This window comes from Eptesicus fuscus, chromosome 20 (genome assembly GCF_027574615.1).
Source record: "Eptesicus fuscus isolate TK198812 chromosome 20, DD_ASM_mEF_20220401, whole genome shotgun sequence".
NCBI lineage: Eukaryota > Metazoa > Chordata > Mammalia > Chiroptera > Vespertilionidae > Eptesicus > Eptesicus fuscus.
The window spans coordinates 28,490,955-28,514,805 of record NC_072492.1 but is presented as its reverse complement, the minus strand read 5'-3'; the positions used below and the strand labels follow the sequence as shown (position 1 = coordinate 28,514,805).

The 23,851-nt window shown below is 39.7% G+C and overlaps 1 protein-coding gene across 1 annotated transcript in view; it reads left to right on the top strand.

Moving 5' to 3' along the window:
- The window catches only part of AATF (apoptosis antagonizing transcription factor), an 87,026-nt gene that overhangs the window by 49,175 nt on the left and 14,000 nt on the right, over nucleotides 1-23,851 (top strand). The window contains exons 9-11 of the mRNA XM_008149510.3: nucleotides 10,934-11,001; nucleotides 12,839-12,919; nucleotides 19,741-19,812. Of these exons, the coding sequence (XP_008147732.2) occupies nucleotides 10,934-11,001; nucleotides 12,839-12,919; nucleotides 19,741-19,812 (221 nt within the window). The remainder of the gene's footprint in view (nucleotides 1-10,933; nucleotides 11,002-12,838; nucleotides 12,920-19,740; nucleotides 19,813-23,851) is intronic.

Sequence of the window (23,851 nt, the reverse complement as noted above, 5' to 3'; positions counted from 1 at the left end):
AATTGAAAACTCCTATCTAGAAGCATTAGATCTTAGGAAATGGGAGATGGAAACCTGTGACTGTGATTTGACAAAGCTATTTTATAGATGAAATATATTTAAATAGAAAACACTATATTGAAATTGATGCAGATCTTTATATTACAAGAATGTCAAGACACCTTTCTTGCAGTAAAAGGACCAACTCAGAGATACCATAGAAAGGGCAAGGGTATGAGTGGTGGTTAGAGAAAGCAAAAACAAACCAACTTTTTTCTTTGGGAAATGAGGCTCAAGAGGAAGGATAGATCTACATTATTTTAACAGTAAAAGAATGAGAAATGTTTTAATATCTTTTCATTTAGTTGCATTAAATAGTGTTTTTTTTTTCTTTTGTGTTTTTTTAAAATACATTTTTATTGATTTCAGAAAGGAAGGGGAAGGGAGAGAGAGATAGAAACATCAATGAAGAGAGAGAATCATTGATTGGCTGCCACCTGCACGCCCCACACTGGGTATTGAGCCTGCAACCCAGGCATGTGCCCTTGACTGGAATCAAACTTGGGACCCTTCATTCCACAGGCTGACGCTCTATCCACTGAGCCACGCAGGCTGGGCAGTTTTTTGTTTTTTAATCCTCACCTAAGGATATGGTTTTATTGGTTTTAGGGGGAAGGAGAAGGGGAAGAGAGAGAGAAAAAAACATTGATGTGAGAGAGAAACATGGATCAGTTGCGTCCCATACGCGCCCTGAATGGAGATCAAACCCACAACCTTTTGGTGTACGGACTACACTACACTCCAACTGAGCCATCTGGCCAGGGCTGTTTTTGTTTTTTAAATTCAGTTACTCTTGAGATAGTTAAATAAAAAAAGGTAATTCTCACCCACTTAAAACAAATCACCCTGTTCTCTAGGTCCTTTGCAAGATCCTTTAGAAGGAGAATATTGTTTGGGAGGAGGAATTGCTGAAAATGGTAATGATAAAAACAAGTAGGTCCCTCAGTTGTTTAGGTGGATAGTTGTACTCTGGATTAGAATCAGGGTATTATATAATGTAATCCTTTTGTTTAAAAACAGTGACAAGGAGTGTGTGTGTGTGTGTGTGTGTGTGTGTGTGTGTGTAGTAAAGTAAACAAATATTTTATCTTTTTTCCCCAGAAATAATTCCTCCCCCCCGCTGTGTGTATATTTTATTACATTTTTTATTGATTTCAGAGAGGCAGGGAGAGGGAGAGAGAGACAGAAACATCAATGATGAGAGAGAAGCGTCTATTGGCTAACTCCTGCACACCTCACACCAGGGATTGAGCTCACAACCCAAAAACATAGTGTGTTTGTGTGGGGAGGGGTGCATATAAGAAAGGTTTCCTTGAGGAAGAGATGATTAAGCTGAAATTTAATGAATGAGTAGAGAAGGAGTAGGACATAAGCAGGTAAATGGTTAGGGATGCATGTTCCAGGCAGTGTGTGTACACAAAAGGACTCTGTGGTGGGAGTGAGCCTGGGAGCATTTCAGGTATAGAGCAAACACTGGTGGGACTGGAGTGTGGAGGTGGAAGGCTAGACTGGAGAGGTAGATAAAGGGCCAGACTATGTTGGGCCTTAGGCTATAATAAGAATTTCATCTTCTGGCATATTTACATTTTTAAAATATTACTCTCACTATAATGAGGAGAGCAAAATGGAGGAGGGGAAAGAGTACATTTTACTAAGGAAATTATACTAATGCATGTGAAATCATGTCTGTTTTATTCTTCATTATTTTCCTAATGTGCTTAATAAGTATTTATGGAATAAATGAAGAAAATAAAGCCTCCCCGGCCGGCGCGGCTCAGTGGTTGAGTGTCGACCTATGAACCAATGGAGATCAAACCCACAACGGTTCGATTCCCGATCAGGGCACATACCCAGGTTGCGGGCTTGATCCCCAGTGTGCACCCCTTTCTTATATGCACCCCTCCCCACACAAACACACTATGTTTTTGGGTTGTGAGCTTAATCCCTGGTGTGGGGTGTGCAGGAGGCAGCCAATCAATGATTCTCTGTCATTATTGATATTTCTCTCTCTCGCCCTCTCCCTTTCTCTCTGAAATCAATAAAAATATTTTATTAAAAGAAAATAATAGCCTGTATAGTCATTGGAGATAGAGAAAAATGGACAGATTCCTGAATTAGTGGATCATATATATAAGACTTGGAGATAGATTAGATATTGAGCGTAAGGAAAAGGAATTCCAGGGATAACTCTTAGGTTATTGAAGCCTTGAGAATAGAATGAAACTCGGGGAAAGCATTGGAGTGAGAAGAAAAAAGGCTTGGAACTGACTCTTGAGGAATGTTAGTATTTAATGTTTGAATGTGGAGTAAAGCAAAGGAGGTGCCTCAAAGATTCTAAGAAAAGTGTTTTAGGAAGGTGAGAATGTCTAGTGTAACTTGCTGCTTCAAGAAGTCTGGTAAGATGAGTAAAGACAGATGTCCATTAGATATGGATATCTGGAATTCTTGACATACGTTGTTTCAGTATAATAATGGAGGTAGAAATATTATGACAGTATAGAGTTGGTTGAGGAATGAATAGGCAATGTAGAAAGGAAACAAAAAAATTACCCACGAGGAGTGGATCATTTTGTGGCAATTTTATACTATAGGCATGTACAGTAATTCCTTCCCAGCTATTTGAAATTATAGTATATGTGGATTTGTTTTTTGTACACTTCAAATATAGTATATAGAAATTGCATATGGCTCCTTTTGGGGATAATTTGAAAGACTGGAGAGCTGAAAACAGAAAAAAAATGGTGATAAAGTGGAAGGCAGAGCAGAAATAGGTATATTTTCACTAAGAATTCTTATGGGAACTAGAGAGGAAGCTGAGGGAAGAGTAAATCCAGGCCTTGTGAGTCTGCTTTTTGTTATCTTTCAATGACAGAGGGACAGAAACACATATAAGAGGCTTTGACTTCACTTCTTTCATATGCTCTCTATGTATTGGGGAGAGAGTTTGAAAAATCCTGACTCAGCAAGATTAAGTAAATTAAATAGAGGGTTGCCTCAAGCTTTTTTCCATCTCATGCATCTGTGGCTATGAGCCAGGGAAGCCTGAGAGGTATGAATCAATAATTATGGGTCGCAAATTCAGAAAGCCAGGGAATATGTGGCCATAAAAACAAATGCTTTAAAAATTATTTGGGTTTTGGCCCTAACTGGTTTTGCTCAGTGGATAGAGTGTTGGCCTGCGGATTGAAAGGTCCCAGGTTCGATTCCGGTCAAGGGCATGTGCCTTGGTTGCGGGCACATCCCCAGTAGGAGGTGTGCAGGAGGCAGCTGATTGATGTTTCTCTCCCATCGATGTTTCTGACTCTCTATACCTCTCCCTTCCTCTCTGTAAAAAATCAATAAAATATATTTTTAAAATAATAATAAAAATTATTTGGGTTTTAGACAAGAGTGCCAAAACAATTCAAAGAATAGTTTTTCAGCAAATGGTGCAATTGGATATCCACATGCAAAAGAATGAGATTGGACCCCTACCTCACACCATGCACAGAAGTTAACTCAAAATGGATTATAGATCTATATATAAGAGCTAGAACTATAAAATGCTTAGAAGAAAACTTAGGAGTAAATGGTTAGGCAGTGGTGTCTTAGATAGAACACCAGAAGCACAGATGACATGAAAAAAATGGGACTACATCAAAATTAAAAACTTTTCTACTGCAGATGATGCCATCAAGAAAGTGGAAAGACAACCCACAAAATGGGAGTTGATAAGGGACTGATATCTAGACTATATAAAGTACTCTTATAACTCAACCTAAAATTAATTAAAGAATGGGCAAAGCATCTGAATAGACATTTCTTCAAAGAAGATATACAGATGGCCAATAAGCACAGGAAGATACTCAACCTCATTAGCTATCAGGGAAATGCAAATCAAAACCATAGAAAGATGAGATAATACTTTACACTCACTAGGATGGCTGTCATCAAAAAGTAAGATAATAACAAGTGCTGGCAAGGATATAGAAAAATTGGACTTCTCAAACATTGCTGGGAACGCTAAGTCAGGCAGCTACTTTGGAAAACAGGCAGTTCCTCAAAATTTTAAACATAGAGTAACTGTATGACCTAGCAATTTCATTGTAGGTATAGAGAAATGAAAGCATATATTTGCACAAAAATTTGTAATGACTCTTTATAGCAGCATCTCTCTATATAAAAGCCTAGTATGCAAAGGAAGTCCCCAGCAGGCAGCCAGCAGCCAGGGAAGGGAGGCCCCAGCCTGCAGCCGGAAGGCCCCAATTGGCCTTGATCACCAACCAGGCCTAGGGACCCTACCCATGCACGAATTTTATGCACCGGGCCTCTAGTTATTCATAATAGTCACAAAATGGAAACAACTAAAATGTCCTTCAATGGATGAATGGTTAAACAAAATATGATGTATCCATACAATGGAATATTATTCAGCCATAAAAAGGAATGAAGTACTGACACATGCTACAATATGGATGAACCTTTGAAACATGTTAAGTGAAAGAAGTCAGTCATAAAAGGACATATATTGTATGATCCCATTTATATGAAACTAGGGGCCCAGTGCACAAATTTGTGCACCTTGAAAGGAACTGTGGGCTGCGAGGTTGCGGTGGGCACAGGGGCACGTCTCCGCCCATCCTCTGTGCCCCTGCCTGGCCCCGCCCACCACAGCTCCTGGTCCCCTGTTAGCTGGCAGCCCCGCTCCTGCTGCCGCTGCTCTCACGTGCTGATGGCGCTGGCCCCACTCGCACCCGCTGATGGCGTGGAGCGATTGGGGCCTGTGCCAGTAGCGGGTGCAAGTGGGGCTGGCACCAGTAGTGGGTGTGAGCGGCGACTGCTGTCCCAATCGCCCCTCAGGAGCAGGGGGAGGTGGAGAAGCCCTCAGGGACGATCAGGGCCAGTAGCCACCACTCGCACCCACTGACGGCGCCGAGAGCGATCAGGACTGGTGCCGGGTGCTGGCAGCAGGTGTGAGTGGCGGCTCCAACGCTGGCTGTGGGTGCGAGCGGGGCCATCACTGGCAGCAGGTGTGAGAGACGGCTCCGGCGCCAGCAGTGGGTGCAAGCGGGGCCAGCACCGGCAGTGGGTGCGAGTGGGGCCAGTGCCGGCAGCAGGTGCAAGCACCGGGTGGGACCACATCGCGCGGTAGTAAAGAATTTCCAGTAACCACTACAGGCTCACCCTGATCACAGCGACTGGCCTTGGTCTGGCGCCCCTGCTCACCTGCTCCACCATCCCGCTGCGGCCAACGCCCACCATGTTCTGCACTCTGCCGCCTACTGCCAATGCTCACCATGTTCCATGCGCGCGCCCCCCCCCCCCGCCCCCCCCCCCCCGGTGGTCAGCACATGTCATAGTGACCAGTTGTTCCGCCGTTTGGCCTATTTGTATATTAGGATTTTATATATATAGATAGATGTCTAGAATGGGCATGTCATAAAAACAGAAAGATTAGTGGTTGCTTAAGGCTATGAGAATATATGGCTGGGGTGTCCTGGGGATGACAGCTAATAAATATGGGGTAGGGATGAAAATGTAAAAAATGAAATGTGGTGATGATTGCATAACTCTGAACTTACTAAAATACACTATATACATTTTTAATGGATGAATGGAAGTGAATTATATCTCAGAGCTGTTAACAATTATTTGTATTATCTGCAACAAATAAAAATAAATGTTCATCAGTACTATTTCTAGTATATTGCTATGTTTAGAAAACAGAAAAATATTCTAAGGGTTTTAATCTGTATTTTCTAAATCCTCCTGCTCTTTTTCCCCCTTGGAGGAATTGTAAAATTTCTCAGTGTGAATTTGCAGACTGGGAAGATTTTTCAGAAACATCTATATCTTTTCTCTGGGCATTGCTGAATTAATACTGACATATTCTTCTTGGCTTCTCCATTGCCTAAGAAATGGTATAATAGTAGGGTGCTAAGAAGTCCTGGAGGGTAAAAACTTCCCATACTTTTATTTATTTTCCTAATTACTTGCATATTTAAAAATAATATATACTACTGTTGATATGTCAATTTTAGTCATTTATCAAATCATTTCTTGATTTTTGGTAGTGAGGCCCTAGCTCTCCTATATGCTCTCCCTCCACACTTCGGTTTTCCATTCTCCATGTACATTGTCAAGAGTTTTGTGAAAACAAGTGAGTGTTACACTGTTATGACTAAAAAATGTTCACAAGTAATAGACTGTGATTACATTTCCTCACTGATTTGTTTTCTAGACCTAATACTACCTGTTTTAAAACAATCTGCTTTGTTTCCTGTTTATCTCTTGGTATTTCCCCCCCACTTACTCAAAATGCCTCAAGTATATAAAATAACCTATTACTTCCCCCCTCCTCCTGTCTTTTCCCCAGAGACCTTCCTCCAGAGTTCCCTGGACTCTGTTCCTTCTGGAACGGCTGCTCCCTGGGCCACTGTCATCCGTGGTCTTGCCTTAGCTTTTTTCCTGAGTTAGACCTGTTTCTGAACATCTTATTCTTTTTCTTTCTTGCTGTATGCTCTCTTTTTACTGAAGCACAACTTCCTGTGAAAGGAGTATGTGGAGAGTAAATTGTTGAGGCCCTGCATGTGTGAAAATGTCTTATGTAACTCTCATACTTGGTTAACACTTTGGCTGTGTATGGAATTTGAGGTTGAAAGTCATTTTCCTTAGAATTTTGAAGGCATTGCTCAGCTGTCCTCTGGTATCTGCTGTTGCTATTGAGATGTCTAATCACATTTAGATTTTCATTCCTTAAATGACTATATAATTTATTGTCAAAACTGGGACACTTGAGGTGCTTGCCTTGAAAGAATACCAAGATAGCAGCATAAACCTGGACTCTCTGGGGTAAACTGGGACATGTGGTCACCCTCTTTAATATGTGACCTGTTTTTCTCTAGTCATTTAGGATCTTCTCTTCGCTTCTTGTGTTCCACATTTCACGATGATGTGTCTTGGGAAAATCTTTTTTCACTCATTGTACTAGATCTTTGTAGGTTCATTCTTGTCCTTCAATTTTGGGAAATTTTCATTATTTCTTAAATAAATGTTCTCCCAGCCTTTGTTAGTCAGATATTTGACATTCTGGATTGTCTTCCAGATTTTTTTTTCCTCCCAAATAAGCAAGGGGATATTATCTTTTCACCTCTTGGTTTTGTATCTGAAAGATTTTTGTATATTTATCTTCCAGTCATTCTGTTGAAATTGAATTTTTTCTGTTTGTATTTAATTTCTTGTTTTACTTTTTTTCTAAGCATCCTGTTCTTATGGAAGTATATTTTTTCCCCTCCCTCCTTTCTTCCCACCCCCCTCCCCCAATTGCTTTCTTGAGTCCCTTTTTTTTTTTCCTGTTTGTTTTGGTCTATGTCTGAGGCTTTCTTCAGATGCTGATGATCCTTAACTGTCTCTTCATATTTAAGAGGAAGGCATTCAAAAATACCTCTGAAAACTGATCACAGCTTTTTGGCTCCTTTATAATTATGCTGTGAACTCACCTCTTTTGGTTGGAATATTCTCAAATGTCAGAACTTGGACATTATTTTCTGGGGAGGGAGAACATGGATCAGCCCTGCAGTCTCTCCAGAAAAGACTCCTCTGCTCTGCTGCCTGGATGGTTTAATATGTGGGTGCTAACATTCTGTGCCTAGGGTATGGGCAGGAAGCTGAAGGGCCCAGAGAGGAGCACAGTGCCTTTCCCTTATGCCTCATCCCAGCCTTCAGTGCCTTCTCTTTCTCTGTCTGGAGCTTCAGTGGCTCACTTTTTCCAGAGGATAAAACTTCCTTACCGCGCCTCCCCGCCTCCCCCCCCCTCCCCCCCCCCCCCCCCCCCCGCCTCCAGTGAGAGGAAGTGGGGGGGGGGGGGTAAATGGGGAGGGCTCAGTGGTTCTGCCCCCCTCCCCTTCTCCACCTTTCATGGTAACTGCCACTCCAAGAGCTCGTCCTCCCTAGGCTTCAGTCAGCCTAATTAGCTCCACCCCCACCTTATTCCCTCTGGGTACTTGAGTGATAACTTCCTTTTACTCCTCCATCTCCTGACTGTCTTTGAAAAATTTATGAAAATCTGCTCTCATTAGCTCTCCCTTTCTCTTCTTTCTTGTGGGTTAATACATTTATTTTATTCCTCTACTGTCTTTTAGAGGCTTGAGAAGGGAGAAGAAATAAACTAATGTGTTCAATCTGCCATTTTTAACTGATTCTGGCATACATTTTTCTAGGGAAAGTATTATAAATGCTGATTAGATGCTGCATAATACTAGCAATGCTATTCCTCATGTATGTTGTTATGGGTTAAATAGGCTTCTATGGGCTGACCTGGAAACCTAACTATGATTTTCCCCTAGAACTCGAGAAACAATCCAGCTTTTCTGAGTTGACTCTCTGGAGGAATTATAACAGGCTAGAACAAAAATATTTCACACATCGCTCCATTTCCCGAGTCACATAGAAAATTCCAAATATTGTGTCATCATTGCCAAAATTAAAAGCTCCAATAACTGTAACCAAAACCTGAATTTTAATGGAAAAGTTTGTTCATAAAGTTCAGCTTATAAAAATTGAACTGAGAAGCAAAATTGAATTCTTCAGCAATATCCCTAAAGCTTCATTTTTTTTCTGCAACTTTTCTGAAAGCAGTTTTCCTAATTAAATTTAAACCCAGTGATAGTAATAGCTGTGGGAAATAGTAATAGCCATGGGAATAGTTTACTTGTATTTTCTTGCTACTTTTTTATTACTACTGTACACACAACAGGATCTTTTGAAATATTGGATTGAATAAACAAGACAGCCAGATAGACCAAGAAAACCATTTTCCTAATCACGAATGACTAAGAATAGCCATGCAAGGCACTTGGGTAGTGAAAATGCAAACCAGCATATGTAAAGTACCCAGAGTGCTGGAAAGTAAACACTGCACCAACCTGGTGTTTGGATTGCAGAGGCCACTGCAAGTGTAATGGATCCACTGCAGTTGTGCGGCTCCTGTTTTCAGCCTCTGGGAAGGACATATGGGGCTTTCTTCCAGAGGATCACCCCTTTTGTGCTGGGGCAGCCTTCCATGAGCACTTGCTCCCAGTGGCCATGACAGCCCCAGTCTCAAGGGATCAGAGCTGATTAGGAAAACCAGGAACGGTTGTAATTTCTTATGTGGCTGGAACAAGGTAAGGGCAGTGAGATGCAGTCATTCCATTATATTTTATTTTTTTCTTTCTCTTCTTTTTCTTCTTCTTCTTTATCTAAAAAAATTTTTTTTTATTTTTTTTATTACTAACCTCTCCCTCTTCTCCCTCCCAACCTTGCTTTTGACAACATATTGACTAGGGACCAGAAGCCCATTTTTGCTTAGCCTTAAGGGCAGCTGTTTACAGAGTAGCAGTGTTACAGAGGTTTACTATGTCGTATGTCTGTGTAACACTGGATTTGGATCTTGTATTTAGCTGCCAGAAGTGACTGTGATGAAGTAGGAGAGATAAACTGATAGATTGGCTGCCAGAAAGGTGTTGGGAATCAATCAGATAAACAGGGTAGAGAAATAGCTTGCTGTTTTCTAGTGATAATAAACCAGTGGCCTCTGGTCCCCGCATTTTAAACGTAATTGCTATAGTATTAGTGTCTAAAATAAGCAAATGAAAAAACATTACAGGCAGTTCTTTAATTGCAATTGAGATATCCTTTTCCCTTTTGGAAATTAATATTTTTATAAATTTGTTTTATTTCTTCCAGTGCCTTACACAAATGAAATTGAGAGCATGAACTACTTTCATAGGAATTTATTCCTCCTCCTCTATTCTCCCACAGACTTCAGTTATTTAACTTGGTGAAATATCTATATTACTGCCATGCCTCTATGAAGCAATTACTTATTATTGTGAAGAAACAAGTTTTATAATCAAACCAGTATTATTGACAGATGATTAGCAGGAACTAGTTTATTTTGGTGTCTCCCCTTAGATTTCTCATAGAAGATTTTTGGAATTTTAATCTCTGTTCCAATTCCCCTGCATACTTATAGCATTTGTATAGGAGAGATGATATGCAGTTTTATTATTGTAATTTAAAATTCTCCTCCTTCAATGTTTACCTTTTAAATCCATTGCTTCTCTTTACCTAGGACTTTAAGACCCAGTGCAAATGGTCAGGTCTGTGTAAAAGATACAGATGTAGACTGATTGCATGCAGTGGACTACCCAGGATTAAGAGGAGAGTAGAAGAGTAGGATAGAGTTCCTATGAAGTTAATTGTATAGGATGAGAGACCGGTTTTCTGTGTTGTATTTGTAATGCGCACATATGTCTTTCTTTAGGTTCCCTCTTAAAATTATTGTGGCTGTGAATGTGTTGGTGTCATATATGGTTAAATCACTTAATAGTTAGCAGGGTAGAGTACTAGCTATGGAAAGCAAGAGAATGAAGTCCACACCTTTAATTATATATAATAAAGGCTTTTGCCTGAGGAAGACCTTCCTGACTGCTGGAGATTATAGGTCAGAAGTTAACTATGTACTACGATCCTATTGGTGAGAAGCTGATGCATCTTCCTTTTTGCCACATAGCCCTTCCCACCTGACCTTTTAAAGATTCTCCATTGATATCGATGAGGTGGACAAAACTAATCATAAAAACAATGAAGGGGATGTTGCAGATTCATTGATCCATTTGAAATGAACTGCAGTACAATAAGTCTTCCAAATGGACTTCTCTGTTCTCAGCTATTGCTCTAGCCACCTTTTGAAGGATATATAAATATGAAAGGGTTAATGGGAATTCAGTCATGCTCTTGCCATTGGGTTGTCCCTTATTGATTGTAGTTTTAGAGATGTTGCTATGCCATTCAAAACTCCTACGGTGCCCTTTTAAAGTTAGTTGGTGCTGGGAGATAATAAATAAACCAGTTGCTTTATTTTCCCCCCTAGCTCCTTCGAGAACTCATAGAACGGAAGACCAGCTCATTGGATCCCAATGATCAGGTGGCCATGGGAAGGTAATTTAGATACAGCTTTCTATTTATGCAAGCAGCCTACATAATAGTTTCTCCCTTTGATTTCCTTTAATTCTGCCTCCAAGGTAATGATTGGCCCTATGATTATAAAAGTTGAGTAAAATTATAAGAGCTAGAAAGACAAAGTGATGGAAACCCTAATTGTTTACCCTACATTCCCTTATGTGCAGTTTGAATAAGAGATTATAAATATGTATTTGTTCTAGGGTTTGTTTTTCAAAATCAATCTTATGCTCTATGCTCTCTGATTTGGATTGTGACTGTATCTATATCAATCTCTGACCAGTGGATAAAAAGAAACCCCAAATGTGTGCTCTCAGCTGTCAGATGTGGCACTGTGTACAACAGGTTCCTTGCTGGTAGTTGAATCTGCTTTGTTAGAGTCTGCCCTAATTTAGACCTCCACCCCTCAGTAAAAGCTTCAGCACAATTAGAAATGGAACGTGGCAGCATTACCCAGATGTCAGGGGAGAATGCAAAGTAGTGAAGGAAGGCTCTTGTGTGTATGCTTCATCCTGTGGTTGGAAAATAAAAAGGGCATTTAGAGTGCTACCTAATGAATAGTGTACATTTAAATAGCCATGAGCCATAATTTGCAAAAGCCTGAAAGGAAACAAAAGCTGCAAGTGCCAGAGTAGATTCTGTGCAGAGAAACATTTGGAGAATGCAAAGAAAAATTTGTGTTGATGAAATAATTTTGAGTAAAACATTATTTGAATTTTAGGATAGGATGTTGTTGGTATTTTGTGTCTCCCTGGAATGTTATAGAGAGCTGTTCACTATAAATTTAATGTGATAGCGTAAATTGTATTTAAGTGGTGATTATATTGTACATTTATCTCACTTTACAATAAAATAGATTATGGTAATTAAGATTATATTAAGATTACAGTAATTGGATTTCCCTAGTTTTTTTTTTTTTTTCCCCGATGTTGAATTTTCATTGTATAAATCAGGTAAGATGACGAGCTGCTACTGTTTCTCCTTCTTGGTTTTTCCCCATTTGTTCATATGAGCAATTTATGAAGATTTTTTTAGCCCAGTATCTTTTATTTGAAAAATTAATTCCTTTTCATCAAAAATGATTGTAGCAAATGTAAATCTTGTTTGGATCCTGACTCAAACAAACTGTAAAATTGAGACAATCTGGAAAATTTGAAGACTGACTGAATATTTGATAGTAAGGAATTATTGTTAACTTTTTTTAGGTGTGACAGTGGTATTGAGCTTATACTGGGGAGAGGGAAGGTGAGCCCTTACCTTTTAGCAACACATTCTGAAATATCACAAATTAAATAAAAAATAGTAAAGTTACTGTAAAACTGGTATCAGTAGTGGATAATTATTTTAGAAATTAGCAAAAATTGGAAAGCACAAGAAAAAGCAGTTGGGTATTAACAAAGGCAAAATTAGATTTAAAGAATTCATGTGTTTAAACCACACCAAGATTTGCAATATTAGTAATAGAACTTGCTGCACAGCTAAAACATTAAAAGCAAACCCAAGCAGCTGTACTCAATTTGATAGGTTTTTCTACAGACTGGTAGATTTATTTAGTGCTTGTCACAGCAGTTCCAAATACTAAGGAGCATTGTTAACCAAATTTGCTGTAGAATTTCCCAGCTGCCATTTGTTTTTTTACCATTGCACAAATCCTCTTCAATTGATTAGTCACTTTGGCCCCAGACTATCTTGAGGAACTTCATGTAGGTTGATGATTTCTTTCTGCAGGGTTGTTAGTGGGAAAAATTCCAATTTGTCAATATGTATAACTATTTCTGTTAGTGATGATGCATAACATTGCTTGTGAATTTCCCAGGCAGTGGCTTGCAATCCAGAAGTTACGAAGCAAAATCCACAAGAAAGTAGATAGGAAAGCCAGCAAAGGACGGAAACTTCGGTGAGTTACTTTTCAGAAAAAATTTGAACATATTATGTTAATATCTCTCTTCTCTTGCATTTTTGCCTATTTATGCCATTTTACTATTTCTTCTGGTGATTCTGTTTTTAAGGATCAGAAAAATAACTGAAATATTTGAGACTTTTTTCTGACCCAGTTTCCTTACTCTAAAATGGAAATAATGGTCTTATGGTTTTTTTGTTCTACTCTTGTAAATGGGTAGGTTATGTAATATCTGCATTTCTCTGAAGGAGAAATAAGTAAACAAGGCAAGATAGTTGAAATGTCTTAGTTTTAAAAAGTGATTTCTGTAGAATGCCATAAAATTTTTGGTTTTTGGAGTCTTATTTAGAATAGGATTATATTGGTTCATTTCATGATGCTATACAGGTACACACTATGCTAAAAAGTTATAATTAAAGATTCCAGAGAATGTTAACAATGTGCTTAAATGAGATAAATATAATTTTTATGAGAAAGCCAAGAAATTTCTGACTATAGGAAAACTCTCAACCCTGTGATTTCTTTAAGGTGTCTTACAAATATGCAGAGAAAAAAAGGAATGAGAATAGGAGTGTTTTAAATCTATGCTTTTGGATTTAGATTCCTTGTAACTATATGTATTACATTATATCATTCACACAAAGCTTCCGTGACAAAGAAACTACTTGTAATTCAGGTGCACGTTGAAAAAAATTCTTAAACTCATTGTGTTAGGACAGTTTTAGGCAGGTGGCTAATCCCACATCCTTATTAGAGCCTGCCTGTCATTAAATTCCCTTTGGACAAATGTGGATCTATCTCATTTTTAAATACCTTCAGAGAAGCAGATTTCACAACTACTTTAATGAACCTGTTTGAGTGTTTAACAGAACTTCTCAGGAAATGCTTATTTTTCGATAACTTTGCAGAAATTACCTTTTTTCACGTGTTGAAATTTCCAAATCTTCATAGTTCCCCAGGTTCGTTTTTAGAGTAGTGGTTAAGAGCATGTACTCGAGAGCTGAATTTAAATCCCAGCTTTGACATTGACTAGTAGTTACTTTGGGCAAAACCGTTAAACTCTCTGTGCTAGTGCCTTCACCTGTAAAATGGGGGTGATAGTAGTACTGGATTGTAGGATTGCTGTAAGGATTAAGAGAGTAAGTATATGTGCTACTCTTAGAACAGTGCCAGGTACATAGTATAAATATTTGTTGCCATTATTACCATCATTATTATTGCTATTATTACTCCAAGACTGGGCCTGTCTCCTGCTCTAGTGTTCATTTGCTTGCTGGTTCACATGCATGCCTCTTTTGTACATGTCTCTTCTATACACGCCACCTCTGTACAGACTTGAAAAAGAAAGTTACTAATAGTACTTTATAATTGGCCAAGCTTATTCTTTAATTTTGAGATCAGATTTTTCTCCAGTATTGTGCTTTAAAAATTATAGCTGTATGAGGCAATATATGTTTTCTAGAGGGAGGAGCCCAAGATTTCAAATTAGAAGACTTGGGTTCAAATTCTGGCTCTGTCTGGCTATATAATTTTGCTTGTTCTTTATTCTCTGGGCCTCACTTTCTCACTTATTAAGTGGAGATAATAATCCCTACTTTAAAGATTTGGTTTGACATTACTTTGGTTGTAAGCCTTTCCCAACTCCATCAGTTATTCCCTTATTCTCCTCTCTGTTGTCTCATAATATCTTATACAGTGTATTAAATGCCTAGTTTGTGGGCGGATCTGTTTTCCCCATTGCACCATGAGCTTAAATACAAAGGCCATGTCCAAATTAGTTAAAATTTTTTAGGTTGCAAATAAAGGAAACCTATTTAAACTAAAGCAAAAAACAACAAGATTTGGTTTGAGGATTAAAATAATGTATAAATGCCTGGTACGTAGTAAGCATTCGAAAGGGTTAGTTTCTTTTGTTTCTCTTGTGTGTATCTATTGGCATTCCTGTTGCAAATATATGCACTTCAAAAGAATTGAGAGAGGAAAATAATGCCTTTTCTACATATTTTACTGTTACAAATTTTAAAACTATTGGGACAAGTAGCTATAGTTGTGTGCCTCTTGAGAGCAAGAATTATGCTGCTTTATTCTTTAAGACAATTCCATCCTTATTATCTGCTACTGTGCCTTATAGACATTAGTCAGCCAGAAAATGTTTTTGGATGATTATGACAATAAAATGAACATGCTCATCAGGTAATGAGAAATGGCAGTGAGTCTAAACATAACACAGATTAAGAAACATGGATGAGTGTTGGAGAAGTGAGCATGGCAAACACCTCAGGAGAACTACGGGTCTGCTGTTTTCCAAATCAAAATGAATTTATCACCCTAACTGGTTTGGCCTGCGGACTGAAGGGTCCTGGGTTTGATTCCAGCCAAGGGCACATGCCCGGGTTGCGGGCTCAGTCCCACGTGGGGGGCGTGCAGGAGGCAGCCAATCAATGATTCTCTCTCATCATTGATGTTTCTATCTCTCTCTACCTCTCCCTTCTTCTCTGAAATCAATTTAAAAAAAAGAAATATATTTTAAAAAATGAATTTATCAGAGTTGTTATTTATTAGGTTAAAATTTTAGAAAAAGGATTTTGTTTTAATAGCAACTGCTTTTCTTATATTTATTAAACCTCATTAAACTGTTCATCAGAGGTACGTGTTACTAATATATTTCTGTGTTTGTAGCATTTTGATAGTGATTGAAATTATAAATCTCCATAAATCCAGAGGCATTTGACATCTTATTCTAACAACAGGCAAGCAGGAGATAGACATTCTTAAACAGGACTAAACATAAAAAGATAAAAAGGGTTTTTTTAAAAGATAAGAAGGGTTTCTTTTTAAGTTCTAGGAGCCAAGTTAGGAGCTGGGGAAGACCCATTCTACCCTCAAGGGGCATGTAGTCTGGAGACATGGCAGACAATTAGCCAGTAAGTGATGCTGTGTGGAAAGTGCTGTGGTAGAGATCATCCTGGTACAGGATTACCTGACTCACTCTGGGGCTGTGGTCGGCAAACTGCGGCTCGCAAGCCACATGTGGCTCTTTGGCCCCTTGAGCGTGGCTCTTCCACAAAATACCACGGCCTGGGCGAGTCTATTTTGAAGAAGTGGCGTTAGAAGAAGTTTAAGTTTAAAAAATTTGGCTCTCAAAAGAAATTTCAATATTGTACTGTTGATATTTGGCTCTGTTGACTAATGAGTTTGCTGACCACTGGTCTGGGGGAACTCAGACTGCTCAGGGAGACTTTGTGTAAGGTGCAGCATCCACACTTCACACTGAGCAGTCTAGGAACAGTTAGCCAGTGAAAGGCCAAAAAGAATAACGTTTGAAAAAATGTGTCTTGAGAGTATACATGGCCATTTGGGGAACTGCAATTAATTTGTTTTGGGAGAGACTTAAAGTGAATGTGGAATAGGAAATGAAGCTGTATGAGTAGTGAGTGCTAGATCATAGCCAGTTGAAGAAACTTGGACTTGACTCTGTAGACTATAGTGCATCATTTAGGACTTTAGGCAGAAGGATGTTATCACATTTCAGTTGCATTTTAAAAAGATGAAAGGAGTTAAAGGAAAGTGAGAAGGTTAGAATTGACTCTCAAGAGTTTTCAGAGGGAAGCTGCCAGAAGAAATCGATTTTTTGTCTTTGAGGGAGGGAGTAGATTCAGTTTTTTAATGTGCTGAGTTTAACACAACCTTGAGAATCAGGTGCAATGTGGGGTCCTAGCTTGGACCCTGGAAAAGAGAAAGGACATTGGAGTAAACACTGGTGAAATTTAAATAAGGTGTATAATTTAGTTGATAGTATTATACCAGTGTTAATTTCCTGATTTTGACAATTACACTATGTTTAGGTAAATTATTAACATTACAGGAAGTTGGGTGAAATTAAACATGAGTCTCTACTGTATGTTTGCAGCTTTTCTATAAGTCTAAAATTATTGTAAAAAGAAAAGTAATGAATGTGGTCATGTGTTTTGGTTTTTCAGTTTTGTCATCTGTATTCACCTGGCTCTCGGCCATAAACGTGAGGGATGTGGTCAGAATCAGAGAATGATCTTTATTAATAGCAATAGTGATAACTAACATTTATGAAACTCTCACTGTTGGGCCCTGCAGAGATAGAAAAAGCACAGGCTGTGATGCTAAACTGTCTAGGTTTGAAATCTGACTCTTCCACTGACTGCCCTTGAGACCTGGGGCACGTAACTTATATCTCTGAGCTGCAATTTCCTCTTCTATGAGGAATGAAGTAAAAGTCACATCTCATAGGTTGTTGTGCAGATTAAATTAGCTAATTCATGTAAAGTGGTCAAAGAAAACAACTACCCAGCATTACAGAGCTAGTTCGTATCAAACAGGGATTTGAGCTAATTGGTCTGATTCCAGAGCCCATGCATATAACCTCTGGATGTTGAATTGTTTCTCTGGCAGGACCAAGTGGCCACAGCAGGCACCAGAATGACAGCTGGATTACATTAGCATTCTGCCCTGAAAGATTAAACCAAGTGGCCCAGGCTAGATGAGAATATTATGAGTACTTCCTTAAATTAGACCTCAACTAGCTATCATAACTGATACTGTGTTCTATCATTGAGCAAGTTTTGCGCTTTGTTTGTGATAGGGTTGGAAAGATAAGATTTCCAGAATGTCGTAACAACAATGAACATTACCTTGTGGCAATATTAGTTGAAATGATAGCAGGTCAGTGGCATCAACCTGGTCAGACTGGGCATGGCACCTTCCTGGTTGGATACTGGAAAATAATTTACAAAAAAAGAAGACTATTTTGGCCTGGCCGGAGTGGCTCAGTTGGTTGAGCATTGTCCTGTGCACCAAAAGGTTGCATATTTGATTCCCAGTCAGGGCACATACCTGGGTTGAGGGTTTGATCCCTGGTTGAGGAGCATATGGAGGGCACACAGTGTTTCTCTCACATTGATCTCTCTCTCCCCCACCCCCCTTCCTCTCTCTAAGCATCTCCTTGGGTGAGGATTTTAAAAAAAAAAATATTTTGATTTTTAGAAATAATTATAACTATTGATTATCAGTATTTTACACAGCAGTATATATAAGTGGATTTGACTGATTTAATCAGGATCTGTAATGTAAATGAATTAAATTTTCAGGTCTTTAATAATGAGATGTCTACTGTGTTTGTCTCTGTTCTTCTGCACAAAATTACATTTGTCTTTTCTTAGTATGGTTGGTAAAAGGTGTTTTAATACTAAAACATGCATTCATCCTCAGCAGTACTAAGATTAGATGAAATGCATTGCTTTAAGCACACATTACTAAATGTCTTTAATCTGATTACTTCTTAAAGCTTGTCTTTCATCATGCAGTTAATAGTTACTATATTGTATTACAGTGTAAAGGTATTCCACAGAGCAGTGCCATCCAATAAAAATATGTATTACAGCCCTAGCCAGTTTGGCTCAGTGGATATAGAGTGTCAGCCTATGAACCGAAGGGCTCTGGTTCAATTCCAATCAAGGGCACGTACCTCGGTTGCAAACTCCTCGCTGGCCTGCACCCTGGTGAGGGGGGAGGTGTGCAGAAGGCAACCAATCGATGTGTTTCTTTCACATCGATATTTCTCTGTCTTTCCCTCTCCCACTCTCTCTAGAAATCAATAGAAAAATATCCTCGGGTGAGGATTAAAAAATATACACACACACACACACACACATTATGTATTACATATGTAATTTTAAATGTTCTCGCAGCCACTTTGTAAAACTAAAAAAAAACAGGTGTATCTTAGATTTATAGCACATCTCAGTTCAGATAAGCCACACTTCAAGTGCTCAGTAGCCACAGGTGGCCATTGGCTACTGGATTAGACAACACAGCTATGGAGTATAGTTCATAGTCTTTGTCCAGAAAGTGACACAGCCAAGAATAGTATTCATTTTTTAGATGGACACCAAACTTTGGTGAAACCTAAGATATTAAAATATATCTATTAACAGTATTTATGTTTTATACTTATATAAAAAGGTTAGGTAAATACAGGTATCCCCCAAGAAATATGTACAATCTTTAACAGCTGATAGCCCAATTTTGAAAATGAAATGTATTTTAGTAAACACTGCTTTTATAATTATTCAAAGTGTGTGTATACATTTTTTTTGGGACACCCTAAAGTTATACTTTATTGATTTCAGAGAGGAAGGGAGAGGGAAAGAAAGATAGAAACATCAGTGATGAACGAGAATCATTGATTGGCTGCCTCCTGCATGTCCCCTACTGAGGATCAAGCCCACAAACCAGGCATGTGCCCTTGGGCCTGTACAGTTTGCAGGCTGATGAACCTGGGTCCGTTCATTTTGTAGGCTGATGCTCTATCCACTGAGCCAAACCAGCTAGGGCTACTCCTACATATTGACATAACCTTTGGGAGGGCATTTTGCCTCAGTTTTTAATTTTAAATATGTATGACTTTCAATTCACCAGCAGTTTCACATCTTACAATTTACCCCACAGAAATATGTGAACAAACAGAGAATAATCTGTATAACTCTGGAGTAATGTTTAAGGGAGTAACGTTTAGTATATTGCTAAGGACACAGTGTATCTACTTTTTGGGGGGCTGAGATATAAATGGATCTGTGTTGAACTGTCATTTACAATGTGCTGTTACCAGACTTTTCTCCTGTAGCTTTGAGGAAAAAGGGTTCTGTAGTTTTGAGTGTTACATGCCTGTCTGTGTTCTCTACTCAACTCTGGAGCCAAATGTTCTGGAGTTAGTTAGCTCATAGAACGTGCTTCCTTTTCTAGTTTAATAGTTACTAATGTTGCTGCCTGTTTCCTGCTTTATTTAGGTTTCATGTCCTTAGCAAGCTACTGAGCTTCATGGCACCTATTGACCATACCACAATGAATGATGACGCCAGGTGAGTAATAGATTAATTATGTGTCTCAAATGGCTTCATGACAGCCTGATATTGACCTGTTCTACAGCCCGTCACCCTCTCCATTTCTTCTTATCAGTTAACCATTTGTCATTGGCATCATAGCAAGGGTCCTTGTCACATCTCTTCACTTGCATAATTACTGTAAAACCAAAACAAAATTTCCATACATCTCATTGTTGCCTCTGGTGGATTTTTGTTTGATTTTGCTGTTTTGTTTTGTTTTTAACTTTAGCCACCTGCCCAGTGCACCTGAGCTCTTGTCTAGGACAGACAGGTCAGGACAGTACATGCACTTGATTTATGTTCAGGGGTTTTGTGCATATGCTGTCCTTTTAAAAATGGCTATAGAGATGTGCATTATGTTATGCGTGTTCAGGCTGCTGCTAAGGATTGTTGGTTTTTTTAAAAGTATTTTTATAAAAGAAGTATGTGCTCATTTTATAAAGCTGACACAAAATAGAAATGTATACTCATAATATTAGAATTCAGAGATAACCATTTTAAAAATAATTCCTTCTATATTTATTAGCTGGCAATCTATACTAATAAAAGAGTAATATGCTAATTAGACCAGGAGACCTCCCGGAGACCTTCCAGACATGACAAAGCCAAGGGCTTGGCCGGCCTGCAAACCACCCCCAAACGGCTCTCAGCCCCTCGCCCAGGCTGGCCACACCCCCCAGTGGGGACTCCCACCCCGATGGGAACGTGGCCGGCCTGCAAACGGCCATCAGCCCCTTGCCCAGGCCGGCCTCGCGCCCCCCCCCCCCACAAAGAGACCCCCACCCTGATCCGGGATCCCCATCAGGGCAGACCAGCCAGCCCCCACCCATGCACCAGGCCTCTATCTATACTAATAAAAGGGTAATATTGCTAATTAGACCAGGAGACCTTCTGGGAGACCTTCCGGACGACCTTCCGGACAAAGCCATGGTGGCGGGCCGAGGCAGAGGTGATTAGGGGCAATCAGGCCAGGAGGGGAGGGCAGTTGGGGGTGAGCAGGCTGGCAGTCAGAGTGGTTAGGGGTGATCAGGCAGGCAGGCAGGTGAGCAGTTAGGAGCCAGCAGTCCCAGATTACGAGAGGGATCCCAGATTGGAGAGGGTGCAGGCCGGGCTGAGGGACCCCCCCACCCCCGTGCACGAATTTCGTGCACTGGGCCACTAGTCTATATAATAAAAGCCTAAGCAACCTTTACAGCGGAACGACCCGTCGCTATGATGTGCACTGACCACCAGGGGGCAGACGCTCAACGCAGGAGCTGTCCCCTGCTGGTCAGTGCACTCCCACAGGGGGAGTGCTGCTCAGCTAGAAGCTGGTTAGTGCAGCGGTGGTGGTGGGAGCACTAAGGAGTAGTGAGCCGAGCAGTAAGGAGCAAGCAGGCGGGCAGTAAGGAGCAAGGGATCCTGGATTGCGAGAGGGATGTCCACCTGCTGGCTTAGGCCCAATCCCCCTAAGCCGGCAGATCGACATCCTCCGAGGGGTCCTGGACTGCAAGAGGGCACAGGCCAGGCTGAGGGGACTCCCCCCACTCCACCCCCAATACACGAATTTCATGCACTGGGCCTCTAGTCTATTATAATGTAGTATTTTTGTAAGATTACTTATTTCTCTACCATTCATTTATATCAGTATGGATCAGCTTTCCTGTTTTATTTAGTGAATTATAATCTGTTAGTGTCATTGTTTATTTTGATGTTAAATTGTCCCATATTAATGGAAGCCCCTTCAAGCTGGCTTGTGTCCTTTTGAGATGTTCCCAGTTATTCTTTAAGCACTTCCTTACCATCTGGCACAACAAAGTTATTCTAGACCAGTGATGGCGAACCAATGACACGCATGTCAGCACTGACACGTGTAGCCATTTCTGATGACACGCGGCCACATGCCGAGGATGAAACATTTGCTGCTCCTGAGGATGAAACATTTGCGACTAGAGTCTTGGAGTTAGTTTTTTCCTCAAAGTGACACACTATCCGAGTTATGCTCAGTTTTTTGGCGAAGTTTGACACACCAAACTCAAAAGGTTGCCCATCACTGTTCTAGGCTCATCTTATACTTTCCCTGTCCTAGCTCTGGAATCAATCTTTCTCCAAGGAGCCCTGATTCTTTTCAGTTGATTGTGGTATTTAGAAACCAAAATCTGGGTGCTAGGGATGCTCATTGTCAGTGGGCTCTTTGAACTTTCAGAACTAGGAAGTGTGTATATACATACACAGGAGATAACCACTTAACATTTCAGAATATTTTCTTTTAGTCTTTTGAGTTAATTTGCTTTTTGTATGTTCTTGTTTTTCTTTTTTACATAATTAAAATTATATTCCACTACTATGAATTTTTTCTTTAAGTACTGTGAGCATTATACCATTAAAATCACTCAAAAATTTGTAATGACTATGTACACTTTCAAATATTATTTATTTAGCCATTCACTAATTATTGGGCATGTAAATGGTTTTAATTATAATTGTTGTAAATAATGCTGTGGTAGACATTTTTAAACATAAATCTTTACCAACTGAACTGATTGGTTATAATGTGGCATATGTGGGTTTTGCCAGCTTTATACCTCAAACTACATTTAACACTTTTATCTGCATATATTTAGTTTGCTACTAAATCCTACCAGGTTCCCCTCCTCCCCCTTGTCTGTGAAGTAATAGAACTGCAAGTTTAGGTGAGCAAAGTGATTATTAATTTTTTGTTTGCTTTGTTCAATGCTTAGAGTATTAAACAGCTTGTGGATAGTTCTGAATATGTTTATACTCAGAACTTTGTGACCTCTTATTTTCTCTTGTGCTTTGCAAGTGAATGCCTATGTATGGCTGTTTTTGTTTTTTCCTCATTAATTTCTAGATCAGTCTTCTTTTAAAACAGAGTTAAATGAGTATAGTTTGCATCCCTCCCTGTGTTACCAATTTCCCTTTGGGGCTTTTCTTTCTAGATAAACTATGGATACTGCTTTAAATGCCTTTATGTGCCTTCAGGTCTCCTTTGTTAGTTAAAGTCTCATATAATTCCTGGGCCAGTAGATCTTTACTCCATTAAGAGGTGGGCAGTTGGCTTCTCTTGCAGGTATGATGCGCATTCTCAGTGTTGAGAGAAAAAAGAAATCCCACTTTGCCCACGTACTACATGTTTGCATGTGAAGAAAGATATTACCGTGAGCCTAAAAATGATCACTGGCTTTGCTAAACTCTTGGGTACCCTTGGCATGGGACAGCTCAGCTCCCAGAGCAGCTACTGTTTGTCCTTCAGATTCATTTTACTAAGAGGCCAAAATATCACAGGATATTGTAGAGACAGTTATCAGTGGGCTAAGGAGGAGAAGAGGCTTGCTGTCTCGTTGGTAGAGAGTTCCCCTAAGCACATTGTTACCACCAAGAACAGGCCAGAATGTCACTTGCAGGATGTACATGAGTGCTGTTCACTTCTCTGACTATTGAGGGACCCGAAGCTTACCAAGGACATTTCAGAAGCAGCTTACTTTACATGACGTGAACCTCCTAGGTCTATCAGACCAGAGGGAGTATGAAGTAAAATTCAGATGATCTCTTATTATAGTTCTAACAAAATGAAGAATTTGGAGGTTGTGGAAAAAATCACCTGTTTTTGAAAGCCTCTCTGAGGCAGACTTGTAATTATTCCTCATTTGTCGTGTTGATAGAAATCAGATAGTAAAATGTTAATGGCAAGTAGGAGAAGCACATTCTGAGTAAGACCTCAGAGATAGGTCAAAAGTGGCCACGGCCTCAGGGAAAGGGAACCGTGCGAACTGCTTGCTCTGCTGGCATGGTGAGTTTTGCTGTCAGCGTGGAACGGGTCTAAGTGGGAACAGTCAGCTTGATGTACGCCAAGGAAAATACGTGTTTGCCTTGCGTAGCTGCTACTTCAACAGAGTCCTGATTCTGGTATGGACCCTTAGAGGTGTAGGTTATTGTATTTTCCTAAGAAGCTTTTTTTTCTTATTACAAAGACGATAGCAATATTAACGTTTTATAGGTACTTCATTCCTTAAAG